General features: G+C 42.8%; 1 protein-coding gene across 2 annotated transcripts in view; it reads left to right on the plus strand.

Annotated features, from left to right (window-relative positions):
* Positions 1-20,684, plus strand: part of ZDHHC24 (zinc finger DHHC-type containing 24) — a 183,819-nt gene that overhangs the window by 87,734 nt on the left and 75,401 nt on the right. For both annotated transcript variants that reach the window (XM_069207842.1, XM_069207840.1), the window contains one exon: positions 15,622-15,899. In XM_069207842.1, the coding sequence (XP_069063943.1) occupies positions 15,622-15,899 (278 nt within the window). The remainder of the gene's footprint in view (positions 1-15,621; positions 15,900-20,684) is intronic.

Raw genomic sequence — 20,684 nt, forward strand, 5'->3', positions numbered from 1 at the left:
CCAAACATCCCTAGTTTCAATGAAACCATCATGTAGCTGGGGAACACTTATTGACCAGTGTCCAGCACATGGTTTCCCTGATCACTTACTATGTCTAAGAATCAACAAAGACATATCAGGGTTATATCTGCTCTTTCAGATATGTTAAAACATGCAATATAATGCATCCTGCCTAAAATTACATGCAGTTTTAGGAAACATGGCACATAACTGTGTGTTATGTTGTTGTGTTTTCATTTTTAAAAGCATCTTGTCGCCCAGCCTGCAGTGGCAGTTTGTATAAGTTTGGTGCTGGTTTCCTTTGAGTGGCACAAGTTATGCTGCAGCTCTTAGGGGCCCCCTTTAGTAACTATGCTATAGGTACCAGAGGTACCACTCATGGGGGACTTACGGAGGTGCTAAAGGCCTGGCCACTTGGGGATGTTTTTTGGGAAAAAACACTGGCACTGGGGACCCGATTAGCAGAAACCCAGTGCACTTCAGTCAAAGTTGCATCAAAACCAGGCAAAAACCAGGGGAACTACTGCAACCAGAACCCAGTTTCCTACATATACATTCAAATAAAACATGCTTTAAAGATCCCTTATTTTGTTTACAGTGCAAACAAAGCGGCGAATCAACAAGTTTAGCCTTATATTATTTACACGGACTCCATAAGCAATTAAGTAAAATAAAAGCATTTGTTTGTGATAATGATTCAGGAAACCATCCAGATAAATTGGTTACTCATATTCGTCTCCAATCATTTAAGGAAAACTCAGTAGAGATTTCTGTATTCCAATGTGTGGTTATAAAATTCTAGTTGGTGGCACTGATACAGTTTAGTTGTTTGTAAAAATTTGGGACAGTATGTGGGGAAGCAGAGAAAGCCTTAATACAGATTTCTGAATCAGGGGTAGTAGTCTGCGGTAACATATTTGGAAAATAATTAAGTAAAATATTATATAAAATATCATACCTATCGGTTCTGCATCAGGTAACATAAATGTAGTTTGCAATTCAGAGAATGATAACAAAACTCCTTTATCATAGAAGTCATTAAGGTACAAAATACCAGCATTTATTTATAATTTCCAAATTTTTATGCTATTGTTGAACTTTATTTTAGGGTTATGCCATAAGGATAATTTGGTAGAATCTCAATATGTGAAGATAATGAAGCGTCAGAATCAGTAATAATTAATTTAGAAGAGGCTATAATGGAAGATAAGAGGCTATAATGGAAGATGACTTAAGATTTTAATTTGAATTTGTCATAGATAATGTTGGAAGAGGGAATGGCGAAACTAAATTTTGTTCTATCAAATGATATTTGGGAGAATGCCTAGGATCAATGCAAGAAAACCGAAAAGGACCTTGTTTTAAAATGAATGCTTTATGGTAGTTGAAAAAATCTAATAAGCTCAATTCCCCATTAAGTTTGGAAAGTTTAAACTTAGTGTAGAAAATACGTGGTGGTTGGTGCTTCCAAAGAAACTTGTAAATAATTCTATCCAGTTTTTTTGTAGAATGAGAGAGGTAATTGTAATGAGATCATAGATAAAGTGTAAAAAATAATAGGAGCAAGTACCAATTTGAGTGCTTCAAGTTTTCCCTCCAAGTGTAATGGAGACCAATGTCAAATTTATATCTGTGACTTTAGTAATTAAAATGTCACAATTTAATGTAATGGAATGCTTTACAGAGTCTGAACATTGTATTCCTAAATATTGTAATTTCTCTTTTTGCCAAAAATAGAATATCAGTAATGTCTTATATTGTAGGTGTGCAATGAACATTCAGGGGAAATAATTCAGTTTTATTAATGTTTGAAGTGTAACCAGAAACCATAGAGTATTCATGTATGATATTTAAAACTGCCGGTATAGAGGTAGGCTGGTTGCTAAGGTATAGCAGAACACGATCTGCCTAAGCCGATGTTTTAAGTGCAATGTTTGCAATGTCTGTTCATGTGATATCATTGGAATTTCAGATATGACAAAGTAAAGATTCAATTGCTAACCAAAAAATAGTTGATAATGGGCAACCTTGTTGGGTTCCTATATGAAGAAAAAAAATGTTAGAAAACTGACCATTAATGAATAGTTGCGCCGAAGGGGAACTGTATAATGTTGAAACCATTTTAATAATATTATTCCCAAAATTAAATGAGGCTAGCGCTTAAATAAAAATTGCCAATGAAATTTATCAAAGGTTTCTTCAGGATCTAAAGCGAGAAGGTCAGCGGGTGAAGTAAAGCTGGAATATTATATGTTACATGAAATAGAAGTCATGTGTTATTGACCTAGAATCTGTTTTTCATAAAATCAATTTGATCTCTATGTATGAGTAATCATTAGATGTTAGATAATCTAGTAGCTAAAATGTTTGGAAACATTTTACAATCTTGATTTATGAGGAAGAAAGGGTGATAATTGGATGCTTTAGTCCGGTCTTTATCTGCCTTAGAAAATGCTATTATTAAGGCTCTTTTAAAGGGACCTTCACCTATGCCTGACTGATTGAAGTTAGTAAATGAGTGATATAAATGAGGATTAAGGTAAGTACCTAAACATTTAAAATATTCTGCAGGGATGCCACCTGGTAAAGGGGACTTTTGAAGTTTGAGTGAATGAACAGTGGCTAAAATGTCCTCTTTAGATATAGGATTATCGAATTTGGATTTATCAGACTGGGAAAGTTTTGGGAGGTTAGCAGAGTTTAAAAAGTCACCCATAATTTTAGGTCCAAGGAGATTTGGCTTGTTGTGTAAGGATGAATAAAATGCAAGGAATTTATCAACAGTCTCAGGAGTAGATAGAGCAATTGTAAAATTATCCCTAATAATAGCATGAATTTAGTTTTTTTGATGCAAAGATAGCTGGCTAAAAGTTTCCCAGATCGTTCAGAATTAAAGGTGAATTTTGCTTTATGGTTTCAAAACTGAATTTCAGCTCTTTTACTTAATATTGAATTACATTGATATCTAAGTTTTTGAAACATACCTTTCAATGTAATATTGTTAGATAAAATAAATGGCCTTTCAAATTCAGCAACTTGTTTCTCTAAATCTAATAGTTTTGCATTCAATATCTTATTTTCATGAGCCATTATAGATATTATCACTCCTCATAAAAATGCTTTAAAAGTTTCCCATTATGATATAGGTTATACTATCAGGGTTGAAAGAAAACTAATCGTGCATAGCCTCTAATATTGTGTTTTTATTAACACCCTGAAGAACAGTATCAACATTCATGCTCCATCGAGAATGGGAAACTGAGAAGTTATTAACTTGCAAACATAGTGAAATGGTTGCATGGTCAGAAACCTCAATGTTTCCAAAAGAAGGTTGAGTGATAGATTTTACCAAATCTCTGGATGATTATAAATAATCTAAGCATGAGTGAAAATTATTAAGGTGGAGCAAAAACTAAAGTCTTTATGACTGGGAAAATGTAATATCCAGATGTCAAAACATTTACAGATTTTAAACAAAGTTCTAAGTGAGTAAAAAGCTTTCGGAGGAATGCATTTAGCAAATGAGAGTCTGTCTAAAAGAGGGTTACTTGTCAAATTAAAATCTCCGCCAACAATAAGTGTAACATTTTTGAGTTGGATAATTTCAGAAGAAATGTGATTCTAAAAATTACGGTTGTCAGCTGTTGGTCTGTAGATATCAATTAAATGTAGTATAGTGTTGGAAGTGGCACACTCTGGTTGGCTGAGGCAAGACCCTGGCCAGGCAGAACGCACCACTGCTGGAAAGGGTCGGTGATTACACTTCCTGAAGAACCTGTGCTCAGCCTTGGGTAGCTTGGCATATAGCAGTCAGGCTTATCACAGAGGCAATGTGTAAAGCAAAGACACAGCACTTCCCCACCACAATCACTATGCACGGCACATAGGAGACTTCTCACTCAGTGTACGTTCAAAAAGATTATGTTCGACATACACCTTGTCAACTTTGTATGGTTATAATGTAACTCTGGGTCTATGAGCAAGTTTGCAATGGCAATCACGATATCAGGCCAAACTGTGTTAAACTCTACTACTGTATGTACACATGAGGGAAACAGTACATTCCCTTCCCGCACCCACATAATGTGCCAAATATTTTCAGCACAAGATCCACACTAGAATTTCCCTCAACAAGTGTAACATAAATTCAGGGTGCACTCTGGTTCCCAACGTTAACAGCAAAATGTACATGCAAGGTTTTACAACACTTTTGCGTAGCACTGTGGCCAAGGCTGCACTAGTAGGTATAATGCCAACTGTAGGGGCCCCCTTGACAGGATAAACTTGACCACCAGCACCATGTTACTGCAGTCGCATTCACCCGCACTCACTCCCGCACATCCAATCTGCACTGCCGTGCAGTGCCACGGGTATCAGTTGGCATGCACACATACTCATTTGTATGCATACACTCCCGTCTCCCGAATGCGGTGCCCTGATATCCAGATATTGGATGCCACTGTGATTTCAAGCATCCTGGGTCCTAAACCACCCCTCAGAAACAACTAGCTTTGGCTATCCCGCCCCTCCACAAACCAAAGATTGCATCAGCCTTTTTCTGGTTACTGGGCCGCTCGTAGCTAAGTCACAAGTCTCGTGATTCCAGGGTCAAGGTGTGGGAAAGGAAAGACAACAGCCAGTAAACAATTGAGAAGACATTCGGGTTCACCTCAGGAGGTTCACTCAGAGGTCTGCAAAACCCAGGTGAAGGGTCACTGGGTTAGACGTGGAGGCGCCCAGACCAGCCAGACAGTTCAATGTTACCACATAGTTACCAGTTTCAGCACCTCTGGGACGGAGGGGCTCCATAGGAACTTGTTGACGTGAGTCGCTCTCGACACTTCCATTTGCACACAACAACTTACTAGGCCTGCACCTCCGGTACCAGAAGATATAGCGTCTTGGGCATGAAGACTCAAGTGACCCCAGACGATTACGATCCCATGTGAAAAGTGCTCAGTGCTGTACCTCCACAAAAAGGAGGCAAAATGTCACCAGTCCACTTATGTGAGTCGCCCTCGCTGTATGTTAATTCACAAGCCAATTCCTAAGATGGTACCTCCTGGAACAGAGGCACCAGTCTGGTGCTTGATGACTTGAACCATACCAGACACTCTTGGTCTCTGCCACAAATGAAGTAAATCCTGCACCCCTCTGGGAGGCACAGCATCTAGCACACAATGAATTGAGTCGCACTAGACCATCCGGTCACTTTCAGAACTGGGTTTCCATACCTGTCTGGGATGAAGCACACTGTCTAGTACATAATGACTTGTAGTCACACCAGACTCACCGGTCATACACTTTGACACAAGTTCATCCATGCCATACAAGGCCAAGTACAGCACACCGCAGGTTGCACACCTACCGCCTAAGGCTGCAACAAATGAACAGGGCACCACACACAATGAGCATGCAGCTGAGCTCACACGAGAGAAATGCAACACACTTGACTATAGCGGGCCCTGCAGGGTCCTGCACTGGGTGATCCTGTTCACACCAACAAGATATTTCAGTGTGCAGTGGTCTCTTTGATGACGGGCCACTCACATGAAGTGCAGGCAGTCCTTGGCAAGGTCCACATCAAGCAATTCCGGACCCTAGATACAGTACCATTGGCTACGCTAATGCCACTGCTGCCAGGTGAAGGTCAGCATACAATGTAGACACAGCAGACGGCACCGCTCTCCAAATCTTACCGGTTGTCGATGTAAGTCCCTCATAGGAAGTCTTTGATCAGGAGACCTCTTCAGAGAACCGGGGCCAATCCAACCTGTCCTTGGAGGATTACCCTTCGGGATGCTACACAGCAGCAAGCAATAAGACTCAGGGCAGTCTCTAAGCAGGAAGGTGATCCCCTCCTCGAACAGTTATCCTCCTGGGCACAACAGGTTCCTCTGGCAGTGTGTATTCTACCCCCATGACCTGTAAAATGAAGCCTGATTTATAAGACACCAGAACCACTTCAGACCCTAGCAATATCCACTTCCTAAAAGTGACACTTCTCAGGCTTCTATATTAAAACCGCCTTTACCATCAGAAGGGGTTTGTCATCTTGAGTGCTGCTATACTAAACATCATGAGACTGCTCCCCTACAATCCACTATTGTAGCCAGACTTATTAAGATATAGTATTACAAAGCTTGATTTTAACCAATGATAATCTGCCTTCTGAATCAGGGCATTTATCCACAATTTGTATGAAGCTTTTTAGAAAATAAAATTGCCACACCTTTTTTCTTATCTAATGCCGGGGAGGAAGTTATCTGAACAACCCATTTCTTTTGCATGTATGCCTAGATTTTGTCATTAATATGTGTTTCTTTCCATAAACAGATGTCTGCTTTTCGTTTGAATAAGTAATCTAGATTTATTTAACGTTTAACAGGATGACATAACCCCTTAACATTCAAAGAAATAATTTTATTTTATGAGCATTATCCATAGGTCAAGAAATGAAATAAGAAAGATAGACAGAGCACTGTATGAAAAGAGATGTGGAGTAAGATGCAGTGGAGACCACTGAAGTAACACGTGGACAGATAAGAATGCAAAAGAAGAAACACAGATAAAACTGTACACAAAAGACAACCGAGAACATAAATTAAAAAGGTGACACACACACGTGCATTGAGAAGAATAGCCAAGGGAGAAAGGCACATAACAATCAGAAAGTCATATGTGTTAAGCGGGTTAATAAAAATTATTAGGTATAAACTTCAGCACAGTCGAAGCAATGTCAGTTTGATGGGCCTTGTGAATCAATTGAAAGAGGGAAATGGTTATCTAGCAGTGCTTGAAGATTGTCCGGATGATGAAATGATTTGGAGGTGTCAATTTCCCAAATGTGCATGGTGGAAGGGTCAAAAAGCCTGTATTTGAAGCTGGAGGTTTTCAGCCATGGTCTTAAAGCTGTAAAGTCTGTACAGGTGGCAATGTCTCTTTAGCAAAATCTTGATGAATGACGATTTTATTACCATGAACCAGGAGAGAGGGAATTTCTCTTTTTGAATTAGGACAAGATATTGGTGATGCAGAACTTTAAATATTACTTGTCTTGGTTTGGCATGGCCAATATGATGAGATGGGATTCTACATGCTTTATCAGTCTCAAATATTTCTGGAAATTTTAGGTTTTAGAGACAAGGTAGTAGATTCTCAAGGTAGCGTCTACAGTCATTTCTCTCTATGTTTTCAGGCATATTAAAAATTAGCAAGTTATATATTGCGTATTTCGATTCTCTAAATCTATCAATCTTGTATTCATAGGAGGAATTTTTAGGTAGAAAATTATTTTATTAGTTAATAAAAAAAAACATATAAAAAAAAATGCATCAAAAGGATACATCAAATACATCCAAAGAATTACCTAAAACATGTATACAGTAAAATATAGACAAAAAAAAATGGAACTGGAGTGAGCCCCTCTTGCAGGGGTGCCCAAGTGCAATTGGGCCCCAAAAACCTATATTTTTGGGCAGGCAGACGAAATGAGCTGAACTAACACTGCACCGGGCGGCCTATTGTCCAGAGGATGCTTTCAGGGTGGGCCGAGCCCCTACATCACGATAGCTGGTATCCACTGGGTGAGCTCTAGTATTTCGGGACTGGACAATTGTCTTTTGCTAAGCTGGATTTACAGGGACCTTCTCTGGCGTCCCAAAACTGGGCAGATGCAAACCACATGGATTATGGTCTCCCTGGGCTGATTCCACAGTCTGCAAACCTGTGTTTGCCATCCTGCCTCTCTTTTCCATTTCTGAAGGAAATCCAGAGTTGGTAGATCTCCCAACCTCATCCATAGAAGGGCCAGCCTGTTTTGTGTGTGCTAATTTAGCGGATAGGATACGAGGTTCCTTATCCCGCACATATGAATTGCGAATGTTTCGATAGCGCCTCCATATCTTCCAGTCGGCTTAAGATCTTAGCCGATTTGTTGGCTCCTTTTCTGAACGCTAGTGCTGGTAATATGATGTTCCACAAATCACCCAATGTGAGCCGGGCTATACTTTTTTCCCAGTGGTCCTTAAAGTTATTATTACCCCTCGCAAGGGTGATTTCGTGCCAGACTAGGCTTGCTAAAGTCCCCACGGGCGCGGAATAGAGTTTATAGTAGCAATTAACAAAAGCTGCTAACCTTGCCAATGATTGCTTTGTTAGGGAAAACTCTAGTCTGACCTGGGCTCGGGGATGCCGATCTAGGTTTCACTAATAACCTATCCAGTATGGCTACCTCCACCGCCCTCATAATTTCCGTTTCATATGCAAGGGTTGGCAGTATTTTTGCTCGCATGATTATGGTCATTGGTTTTAGGGGCCGCCGAAGAGTGGATTTTGCCAGAGTACCAAAAGCCCGGTTCAGAGCTTGTACCTTCTCTCTTATAGCTTTTTTGTGCACTGAGAATGTGCCCCTGGAGTCAAACCTGACCCCTAAATATGTATATACCGTGACCTCCTCGATGTACTGCCCATTTAACAGCCACTTACGGCGTGAGGTCAGTTTGAGGTTAAAGGGGATTATTTTAGACTTCCCATAGTTAATTTCTAAGTTGTTGGCTAGCGCATAACCTCCTAGGCAATTCAGGAGTTTCTGTAAGCCTACTCTGGTGTTGCTAAGCAATAGCAGGTCGTCTGCGTGGAGTAGGTTAGACACTTGACAACCCCCTAAACTTGGTGGATGAGCCAACTGCTCATCCAATGCTGGGGATAGGTCTGATATATACAGATTAAAGAGAAGCGGTGCTAATACACAACCCTGTTTCAGGCCAACAGTGGTTTTGATGGGCCTAGATAAAAACGAGCCGTCGCCCAGTTTGATTTTAACCCAAATGTCAGAGTAGAGCATGATGATAGCATTTAATAAATTCATCTGGAGCCCCCACTGCTGTAATTTTGACCATACTTTGTCTCTGGGGACGCAATCAAATGCAGCCTTAAAATCCACAAAGCACATTTTAAGGGGTGGCCCTGTGGCCCTTGCCCTATTCTTTGCCAGGCTTAAAGCCATAAGGTTTGTCAGCTTACCCTGTTTTTTTGTAAAACCTGTTTGGTTAATCGGGAGCCTCCCCTTATCCATGGCCCACCGTTCTAAATACTGCAGGATGCCTATTGAGAAATATTTCAGGTCTACGTCTAAAAGGGCAATCAGGCGGTAGTTGGAAGGTAGGGAGGCCTTCCCTCCCTTATAAATAGGGGGGATTATCGAGCGCTTCCAACTAGCTGGAGAACAACCTGTTGTTAAAATATAATTGAACATTATGGCAAAAAAGGTCTCCCATTTTGATGCCTGCACTTTAAATAGGGCCTGAGGAAGGCCATTGGAGCCAGGCGCACAGTCTCGGCGTGATTTTTCAATTATCTTAGCTATTTCCAAAGGACTGAATGCGATGGGCTCCTCCTGTTCCCTGTTATCCTCGGTTACCTCCCATGGGGAGATGTTGGTGTCTATCACAAATGTTTCTTTAAAGTAGGTTCTCAAATAACCCACCCATGCCTCCTCCATCACATTTGCATTGTTTGCAGCTCGGGGACCTTTCTCAATGTTATTGATCAGGCTCCAGAACCGGCTCAAGTTTGCCTGTGTTGATGGATAGTGAAGTTTTGCCCATAATGTTTCCTGCTTTGTTCATCTAAAAAGCAATATGGCCTTCTTTAGCAGTTTCCTTTCTTGCCGTAGCGTTTCTAACATTAGTTCATCAGTCGGATGTGTCTGTGACAGTCTCAGGAGCCTTCTTATTTCCGCTTTCCTCCTTCGTATTGTCTGTGGCATGAGTATGGCCTTTCTTTGCCCCACGGGTGCCCCCCCTTGCCCTCCCCCTCACAGAGGATTGCTTTACAAGGCTTTCAGTGAATGACTCCCATATGGCAACTTCCCTTAATGGGTCATTGGCCATCTTTTCCAAATTCCCTACAGCATCCTCAGCTTGGGCTGTGATCTTAGAAGAACTCCATTTTAACCGTTTTAGATTTCCAGAACATAACTTCCTATTAAGGAGCTTTGCTTCTTCTGGAATGGGCACCTGGCTCCAAATCGTGATTATTTGCGGATTGTGATCGCTTTCTGTATGAACAGAGGGGATTTTATCAAGGTGTAGTCCAACTGTGAGACAGCCCTTTCTGTGGCTCTTGTCCTGGCCTGGGGTATATCAGATGGGAGCCGCCCATTTAGTACAAAGAGCCCTAATAGCTCACAGCTCTTAATTAACCTTAAGCCCACTTTCTCCTGCTTTCTCCTAAGAGGTAATTTGTGAATGGGCAATGGAACCGCTAGTTGTCCTCGCTTGGTTCATGAAATAAATTAGGGTTAAAATCTCCTGACACTAACCAATAGGCCCAGTTGTGTGTGTTTACTATATGAAGCAGGTGTTTTAGCAAGATATCAGCTTCCAACGTTTTCTTTTTAGGGTTAATATACACATTGATCAGGATTAGAGGGTCCTGTATGTTTTTTGCCCAATTGTCCAAGCGGACCCATAAAAAGAGCTGATTGCCCGTCTGCTCTCCAGATGATTTTGCCTCTAGCTTGGTATTGATATAAATTGACAGCCCTCCTTTTGCTCTTCCAAACATGTTTTGTTTAACCACCGGAATGTTGTACTCTTTGTTACTAATTAAAGGAAGATTTGTAAGTGCCCATGTTTCCTGCAGCATTACAATATCGAAGGTGCCCAGGAATTTGGTGATCTCTGAATTTTTGTGGAAAGTCACAATGGCTTTCCAATTTTTGCTGTATTGTCATTTATTTTAATTTAGTTATCTGAAACCATCACTGAAAGACCTGCTGTATCTTTACAAATATTTTTGATTTCCATAGCTGTATTGCCAGTGTCAGACCTAACAGCTTTGCAGTTCCTCCAAAATAGTAGAGCATGAGGGTTCTGAGTAATCTACAGTTTTTGGCTTATTAGGTGGTGAAGACTCTTTGTTTACGCTTATGAGCTGATGAAGTTGAAGCTTTGCCTTCCATGTTATCAAATTACCATAATACCAGGAAAATATAATTGTAAGTAAATAAGTCAAACAAAAGTAGCTAACGTGAAAAGTTCCAGGTGCAGCAGCTAGAACAGACTCTAGGAGGATTCAAAGCTGAAACCGCGCCCTCTCCCGAAGATAACCCTGCCTTCCTGACAGGAACTCTGAGAATAAAGGAGAGAGGAGCCTCGGTGCCAGTTCTGGCAATTGCCAGAGGACACTGGCAGAAGACACAGCCACAAAAAGAAACCAGCAAGCTCCTCACCACATCAATCAATCAAAGCATTGTAAAGCGCACTACTCACCCGTGAGGGTCTCAAGGCGCTGGGGGGGGGAGGGGCTGCTACTGCTCGAACAGTCAAGTCTTGAGGTGTCTCCTGAAGGTTAGTAGGTCCTGGGTCGGTCACAGGTGGATAGGAAGAGTGTTCCACGTCTTGGCGGCGAGGTGGGAGAATGATCTGCCACCAGCGGTCGTTCTATGGATGCATCGGACAGTGGCGAGGGCAAGGTCAGTGAAGCTGTTGGGTCGGGGTGTAGAAGGAGAGCCTTCTGTTGAGGTATTCTGGTCCAGTGTTGTGCAGTGCCTTGTGAGTGTGGGTGAGGAGTTTGAACGTGATTCTCTTGTTGACTGGGAGCCAGTGCAGGCCTCTCAGATGGGCTGTGTTGTGGCTGTGGCGGGGGATTCCCAGGATGAGGCATGCAGAGGTGTTCTGTATGCGTTGTATTCTTTTCTGGAGCTTGGCCGTGGTTCCTGTGTAGAGGGCGTTGCCATTGTCCAGTCTGATTCTTACGAGGGCTTAGGTGACCGTCCTTCTGGTTCCGGTGGGGATCCATTTGTAGATCTTCCGAAGCATGCAGAGGGTGTTGAACCAGGAGGAAGAGACGCCGTTGACTTGCTGGGTCATTGATAGTGATGAGTCCAGGATGAATCCCAGGTTGCGTGCGTGGTCGGTGGGTGTCAGTGCGGTTCCCAATGTGGCAGGCCACCAGGAGTCGTCCCAGGCAGAGGGGGTGGAGCCGAGGATGAGGACCTCAGGTTTGTCAGACTTCAGTTTGAGGCAGCTGTTCTTCATCCATTCGGCGATGGCCTTCATTCCTTCATGGAGGTTGGTTTTGGCAGTGGCGGGGTCATTGGTGAGGGAGAGGATCAGCTGGGTGTCATCGGCGTATGAGACGATGTTGGGGTTGTGAGATCGGACGATGTTTGCGAGCTGAGCCATGTAAATGTTGAAGAGGGTCGGGCTGAGGGACGATCCCTGGGGTTCGCCGCAGATTATCTTGGTGGCTTCAGAGCGGAATGGAGGGAGGCGAATTCTCTGGGTTCTGCCGGTGAGGAAGGAGGTGATCCAGTCCAGTGCTCTGTCGCGAATCCCTGCGTCATTGAGGCGTGTGTGTAGGGTGTGGTGCCAGACGGTGACGAAAGCAGCCGAGAGGTCCAGAAGGATGAGGGCCGCAATGTCATCATTGTCAAGTATGGTCCTGATATCGTCGGTGGCGGCGATGAGGGCAGTTTTGGTGCTGTGGTTGCTGCGGAATCTGGATTGGGGCGGGTCCAGAGTGTTGTTCTCCTTGACGAAGCGGGTCAGTTGTTTGTTGACAATTTTCTCAATTACTTTTGCCGGGAAGGGGAGCAGGGAGATGGACCGGAAGTTTCTTGAGGTCCTTTGGGTCAGCCGTGGGTTTCTTTAGGAGGGCGTTGATATTAGCGTGTTTCCAGCTCTCCGGGAAGGTGGCGGTCTCAATGGAACTGTTCATGATCTTCCGAAGTTGTGGTGCGATGACGGAGCTCTCTTTGTTGAAGATGTGGTGAGGGCAGGGGTCGGATGGTGAGCCGGAGTGGATGGTGTTCATAATTTTGATGGTGTTGTCATCGTTGACGTGGGCCCAGGAGAGCAGGAGGCTGATGTGGCTGGGGGCGGTGAGTCTGTGGTTTCGTTGGTTGACGGGGGTCTGGGTTTTGAAGCTGTCATGGATGTAAGAAATGGGGTGTAAGAAAAATAGGTGTAGAGGACGAAAAATGCCCTATTAAATCGGCATATATAGTCTGTTGCAAAACGGCCACGCAGGAGCTTTAACTCAAAATCGGGGACCATCTTGACGTGGGAGTCTCCCGCAGTCATAAGTTTCTGAAAGCTGCACCTCTGCCTTAGTGACCCTCTTGGTCATGTTGTTGAGCTCTTTATGCAGCAACGATGGGTCCACTCTGAAATCAATTATTTTGCCCTCCAGGGACGATCTGAAGTTTTGGATGGCTTTAAAGATTGAATCTCTTTGATCCTGCAAAGGGCTTCTGTGAATTTGTTGATACATTCTTGTGAAGACTGGATGCTTTGTTGCTTAACTTTTCCCATAGTGATGCTGTCAGCAGCAGAGGCTGTCCCCCCACTACCGAACGCTGAGTCTGTTCAGTACTTGAGGCCTCTCGCGACTTTGGCAATGGGCGTCTCAAGGGTAAGGTATCCCCAAGGCCCTGCGTCTTTGCCAAACCAGAAAGAACAACCCACCTGTGCATTTGTTCCCAGTGTGATGGGGCTCTGCCACTCCACTCACAGCCGGAAGCGTTGGGTAGGTAGCCCCCCCACCAAATGATCCTCTGCATCACGGTTTCTATTGGGATCTATCCACCCCAACCCAGCTTCTGTATGTCCCGCTTCCGCAGCCCCATAACCCTCAACCAGCTCCTTCGTTGAAGTCAATTGGTGGATAGACCTGGCGGGACACAGATTCTGCTTCTGGCTGGGCCCCCTGAAAATACACCCCAGCACTGGGCAGCTTGGCCGGGCTATTAGTGGCTTATTGAGAATGGTTGTACAAGAGGGCTCCTTCTTAGCAGCTAGGTGAGCCATAAGTATTTTCACATCTGGCCCTCTGGGTAAGTTCATCCTGGGTTGCCATTGTCAGTATGGAGCTGTATGTATTTACCTGAACAACATCCTGAACACGAGGAGCTATGTTATTGGCAGTGTGTGTGTTTGTGACGTCTGGGAGATCCGACTCCTTCTTGGGATGTCATATTTTAAGTCTTAACCATCTGAAGCTCACTGTTCGATTCTTTTCGACCAAGCTTTTTCCCCTTTAGTTTTTTTAAATTTAGATACTGCAGTCAGATGAGTTATTTAAAAAAAAATATGTGCATGATGAAGTTTCCCTCTTTCTCTCCTCCCTCCTCCCTGCCCCTTCGCTTTAGGTAGTACTTCTCAAAAGTTACAGATGTCTTTTATTCTTTTACTATATTTATAGCTGCATCGAGGTGTAGTATCTGTATTCTTTTTGTACACCCCATTGAGAAGAAGCCTTTTTTCCTTCGAGGAGATTTAAAAGGGAATTTTAGCCATGTAAATACAAATTAATTCTAGCTTTGAGAAACCTTGTCTAAAGACCAGATGCGTTCCTCCCATGCATCATTTCCTCAGAGGGAGCAAATGATTCTCACCAGGGATTTAAATGGACCGGGTTTGGGTGTCATACTTGGTAGTAATTAATAACAGATATTGAAACGGGTTCCTTATAGGGCCCTATATTTGGTTCCTTAATTTTACTGACTAAAACACTGATTGATTTCTGAACAAGGAATATAAGGTAATTGATGCCAGCGAATAAGTTCTTGTTTATATTTAAGATGTGTTCCTTAATCTTTCCTTCCCTAAGAGTGTTAGCTACACCAGGGTATTTTGGTTCTGTATTTTTTTTCTGTAACATATTGCTCAAGTATAGTGCATTCTTTGAACTGAGTCGCTATCTACTGTATATAATGAGTCGCAATTGATAGCTGTGGAATTGAGGCTGATGGCAGTGCCAATTTCGTACATTGCCTGTCAGTGGGTCAAACAGGTGTTCAGAATACATGGCCATCCAATCTTTGGCCTCTATGCAGAGAAAATGTCGCCTTTTGTAGCTGCAATTGTGATTCTGTATAAATGTGTGTGAAAGAGGTACACAGTTGTCAAAATGTCGAGAAGACCAAAGTAAAAGAAAATGCAGTGCTTACAGGTGAGTGGATGCATTGTACATATGGTGGTGAAGTGAAGGAGATGCGAGAAAGTGCAGTCAGTGGAAAGGGAGTGCTGAAGTGGAAAGAGATGAGATGTAAGATATGTAGATTGTCTTGATGTGGAGAGAAAAAGGGTGTACATGTCTGACATACAGTCAACATAACTGGGGTGACTGAGACATTCTGAAAACAATTACGGCTTCCACAGGCCTCTGTAAGGTTTCATTCAGTCTCACAATTTCAGAATTGAAATATTTTCAATATTAATTAGGTGCAACAAAATCATGGTTGTTATTCATTTATCATAAGCAGCTAACAATCACTGACAAAGTCAATAGTGCTGTTTTTTGGGCGTTTGTCAGTTGGTTTCTATATCTGGATGCAGTAACAAAAACTCAAAGAGCACCAAAATAACAGTCAGCTCTTACACCATGGGAATGGGAATCACAGAGATGTAGTTTGTGTTTGTCAAGCCATTGATTATATGAGCCACACCCCTTTTAGGGACTACTCCCCCACACACACTTCATCACACTATTAGCCCTGTTTCTTGCACTAAGGCTTCAAGTTCCACTGAATATTGTGTTTGGTTGTGTTCCTTATATGTTAGCTTTGTTGCAGCCAGAATTGTTCCTAAATGACTGATGTTGCTGTTTTAGGTACTGCTACTCATGCCAGGCTCATGTGCCGCCGCGCTGCCAGCACTGCTACAACTGCAATGTCTGTGTTTTGCGGCGAGATCACCACTGTGTGCTGCTGGGTCAATGCGTGGGACATGCAAATTACCCTTACCTGATCGGCCTCCTGATCTACGGTTGGACTGGACTGCTTTATGCCACGATACTCAATGCTGAGAATTTCATGAGCATTCTTCACGAAGGCCTCAGCGCCCACAGCCTTTTCCTGCTGCTGATGCCATGGATGATGCTGGTGACAGGTAGTGTACTCTTTAGGTCGGGTGTTTAGCCCACTTTAGCCATTGAGTAGCTTGCACCCTGAGGGATACCATTTTGCCTAAACATATGCACATTCGCCTACAAAGAAATGCACTTAAGTGGCAATGGCTGATGGGCCAATTCTTTAATTTACCAATGCATCATTTTTTTCCCTTTCTGTATTTTTTATTTATCAGGCATCCTTGTGTGTTTACACTATGTCTTCAGGTTCCGGTAAATCAAACCCAACAGTACCTTTTCTTTGCACTAATTAGAATACTATTTTCCTGTAATGTGCTTATAAACAAAATTACCATTCCCAATTACAACCAAGTGCTGCAAAGCATCCATACATGATACAATAATTACATTTTTTATTTCACACAAGTGGTGCTGCCACTTTTTTCTTTTTTGTGTGGCAAATACTTGCAATAAAGACTATTGGCTTTGTGTTGTCTTTTTTTAGCTGTAATGTTACAGCTTCAAAGTGCTCTTTATTGACACACCTTCTTCTTCACTCTTTTGTGCCAGGTCTGTGAGGCATCAATTGGATGCATGGCACTAAAGAGAAAGAAAGAGTGCAGAATTTTAGTTCAGTCCTTGCAGCCATGAGCATGTTAAGGCTAGAAAGAAACAAGAAGCAAACAAGTATAGTATTTTTCTTTACCAGCCAAATCAATTTAATGAAAAACGAGGGTAAAGTGCAAGCTCCCTAAAGAACAGAACTAAAATACTTGGTTCCGACAAAAAACATTTCTAAATAAACCATTATCCCTTAAAACATCCAGAACAATATGGAGATTAATGTACAACAGAACTATATTGAATTAGGCACTACTGTACCCTCTTTAACTTGAACACAAATCCTGTGTTGAATCTCAGCACTCCAATCAGTTCCTTCTAGAAATTGTATTTTTAATAGGCTATGTTATGTTTTATTGATTTGTATAGCGCACTAATCCCCCGAGAGGGTATCCAGGCACATTGGGAGGTGTGTGGTTTTGTGGTCCCCAAGATGCTTATAAGATGAGCCAAGTCTTCAGTTTCCTCTGAAACTCAAGAAGTGAGGAGGAGGCTCTGATGTGTTGAGGGAGGTCATTCGATGTCTTGGGTACGATGTAGGAGAATGAGAGACCTCCAGTTTTGATTTTGCAGATGTGGGGAATGTGTGCTGGTGAGAGTGAGGCAGAGTGTAGCTGTCTGGTGGGTTGGTGAAAGTGTGTGCAGCTGTTCAGGTACTCTGGTTCTGTGTTGTGTTGGACTTTGTATGTGTGCGTGAGAAGTTTGAATTAGCTGTGCTTGTGAATGGAGAACCATTGAAGCTTCCTGAGGTGTGGTGTGATGTTGGTGCTGCATGGGAGGTCAAGTATTTTTCTTGGAGCGGTGTTCTGGATGGTCTGGAGTCCTTGTAGGAGTTTTTTGGAGATTCCGGCGTAGAGTGTTGCCGTAGTCCATCCTGCTGGTTGTGAATGCTTGAGTGACGGTCCCTCTGGTGTTCTGAGGCAACCATTTGAAGATTTTTTGCAGCCTGCCTAGGATTTAAAAGCAGAAGGTGCACACCGCGTTGACTTGAGCCCTTGTGTTGAAATTGTCGTCTAGGATGATCCCTAGATTTCTTGCCTCGTCTGTGGTGTCGATCCTAGCTCCGACGGCCACCTGGTGGCGTCCCATGGGGATATCTTGTTGCCGAAGACCACTGCTTCATTCTTGTCAGAGTTGAGCTGCAGGCAGTTGGTTCGCATAAATGTTGCTACCATGGTAATGCAGTTGGTGAAGTTGGTTCTGCAGGTACTTGTTTGGTCTGTCAGGGAGGGAGAGGATGAGTTGGGTGTCATTGGCATAGGAGATGACAGCGATGTCTTTTGATCGTATGATGTTGGCGAGGGGTGCCATGTATATGTTGAAAAGGGTGCGGCTGAGGGACGATCCCTGTTGGACTCGGCATATCTGTTTCTTGGTCTCTGACGTGAAGTATGGACGCCTGACCTATTGGGTTCTTCCTGTAAGAAAGGAAAAGATCCATTTGAGAGTGGATCCTTTCATGCCTATCTTGTAGATTCTTCTGATGAGGGCGTTATTGGAGACAGTGTTGAAGGACACAGAGAGGTCGAGTAGGATGAGGGCCACTGCTTCTCCTCAGTCCTAGATGATTTGAATGTCAGCGGCTGCGATGAGTGCTGTTTCTGTGCTGTGGTTCTTTCTGAATCCTGATTGTGTGTTGTCTAGAAGGTGATGAAGTTTAAGATGTGTTGTGAGTAGCTTGTTGATGGCCTTCTCAATCAGTTTGGCTGGATAGGGAAGCAAGGAGATGTGTTGGAAGTTGCTCAGTTGATGCAGGTTGACTGTAGGTTTCTTGAAGACGGTACTGATTTCTGCAAGTTTCCATTAATCGAGGGAAGTGGTTGATGTGTTGGAGGTTTTGATGATGTGGGTCAGGGTGGTGCTGATTGTGATGTTCCCAGGTTGTAGATGTGGTGGGGGCATGGGTCAGTTGGGGTCCCTGATTGGATGGTCCACATGATTGCTGCTGGGTCATTTCTGGTGAGGGTCGTCCGTTCAGTCAAGTAGCTGTCTTGGTTGGTGGAGGTTAGGTTAGCAATGAGTTGGTATGCAAATTTGCTGTGGATGTTTACAATTTTGGTGTGAAAGAACTTGGATAGTTTGTCGCACAGTTGATGGGAGGCAGCCATGGTGATGACAGTAGCTGAGAGTGAGGTGAAATCCTTAATGGTCAAGATCTCCTTGCTACTGTTGGAACAATGCTGTCCACTAGTGCTTTTGGGCCTCATTTAGATTTCGATGGATGGGTTCCTTTATCACAAAGGTGAAAAATATCCTGTTCGCCGAAATCTAAAACCAATGGGATATAATAGGATTTAGAGTTCGGCAGATGGGCTATCCATCACCATTGTGATGGAGTAACCCAACCGCTAATATAAATTAAACACTTTGTCTTGGTGTCTCTTTTTGGTGGTGATAGTATCTGATAGCGACTGTGGACCCCATGTTGTAAGGATGGGTCTGAGAAATCAATAATGGAGCTAAAAAAACACTATATGGTCAATTTTAGAGACCCATACACTTTCGCAAAGAATCATTGAATAGTATATGTGCTCTTGTGAACACAGTGCACAGCATTACACCCAGTGCTTAATTTGTAAAGTAGCAGTGCTAGTTCCAAAAGCAGTGCTAAAAAAATCTCGGCTGCTGCTATTAATTGTTTCTCCATAGTCTTGTATCTTCCTCTGCCCTTTTTAATTCAGTACTAATCTCCGCCGCTTTATCACATCCTTGTCAGTCCGCGCTTTCTCCCTTGGTGACAGTTTTGCCGTCTTTCTCTTCCTCTTTTTGTCTTGTTAGTGTGTTTTTCACTCTCTTGATCTGGGGAAATCTCTTATTAGGAATAATATGCGCCTGTCCCAAAAACTAAGTGCTGGCTCAAATTAAGCATTGAACATGCTACTTATGTATTTTGGACAATTTGTGTGTGCAATAAATGTCTTATCGGACCGACAATTGTGACTTAATATTATACTGTAACTAATATGAATTGACTGTTTCATATTAAATTCTGTAATATTAAATAGATGTGAATTATGAGTCCAATATGTAATGTGTAATAATAACATGATGCCCCTTGGTAGCATATGCCAGTATTAGGTCTATTACCGAATAAAGAGGCATGAAAATCTTATATTCTAAGCAATAATTCTATTTACCTTGCATGTTATATTGTATTAAATCTGTAGGTCACCAGTTTAGGTTTTCTCCTTGTGAAAATAGTTGTTCTTGTGTATACATTGGGCTGGCTAGAATGCACATCCCTACAGTCCATTGCATCAGCATGGGGGTAAGTGGATTTGATAACATAGTGATTCATATTTCACCCTCTTTTCCCAAGACAGTGGTATTGATGTATCTAGACGTAATGAAAAGGTGTTCCAAGTACACATTTATGAACATTATATTCAGGTCTTGGGCACGATCCCCAAATGGTAAGGGAGTATACGTCCAGTACAAATGCAAGGCCTGGGAAAACATTGGAGAATATATCTGGCACAGCGTGCAGACTTCCGAGGAGCACTGGATTTATCAAAAGTTTGATCTGTAACTTAAGGGAAGTTCTCCTACCATTTATTCTCTCCTAAGTATAGTCAGTATAGAGATTAGAGATCAATATTTGAACAGTAATTCGTTCAGAGATCCCTATAATCCTGAAGGTGATCTGTTCAATTCGAAGCAGAAGCATTCTGTGCCCCTGCACCCCCCCGACTTGCTACGAGTGAGTGAAACACTCTGTGCTCCATCTACGTTTTCCAACAGATGACAATCATAACAACTCAACCAGTCTGTTCCTCTAAAGCATACCCTAACAAAGATACTGGAAATGAAAATCCACAATCAGGTTGATGGTCCCAAGTACTGCACTGTTGACAGCAGTGTGCCCATGGCCCAACCCTGCCTTTTAATCCCAGTGACACAGATGCAGAAACTCCAGGGCCAGGTCGGTGGTTTCACAGTGGAGTTTGCATATAAAGAAATCTAGAGCTCCAGCACTTTTCTTTCCAGATACATTAAGATAGATGAGAAAGTTGAACATAGAAGACTTTTAAAGAGAAGTTGGCTCTTGCAAAGCATGTTTTTGACAGTTTGGTTCCACTGTTGCTCGAGCTTGTTCCTTCTTTTCTCCTTGTCCGAGCCTGCACAGACTTGCAGTATTCAGTTACTGCTTGCCATTGCAGGGGACCCTGAAGCCCAGTTTCAATCTGGTTTTAAACTCTTCAGAC

This window comes from Pleurodeles waltl, chromosome 9, assembly GCF_031143425.1.
Source record: "Pleurodeles waltl isolate 20211129_DDA chromosome 9, aPleWal1.hap1.20221129, whole genome shotgun sequence".
NCBI lineage: Eukaryota > Metazoa > Chordata > Amphibia > Caudata > Salamandridae > Pleurodeles > Pleurodeles waltl.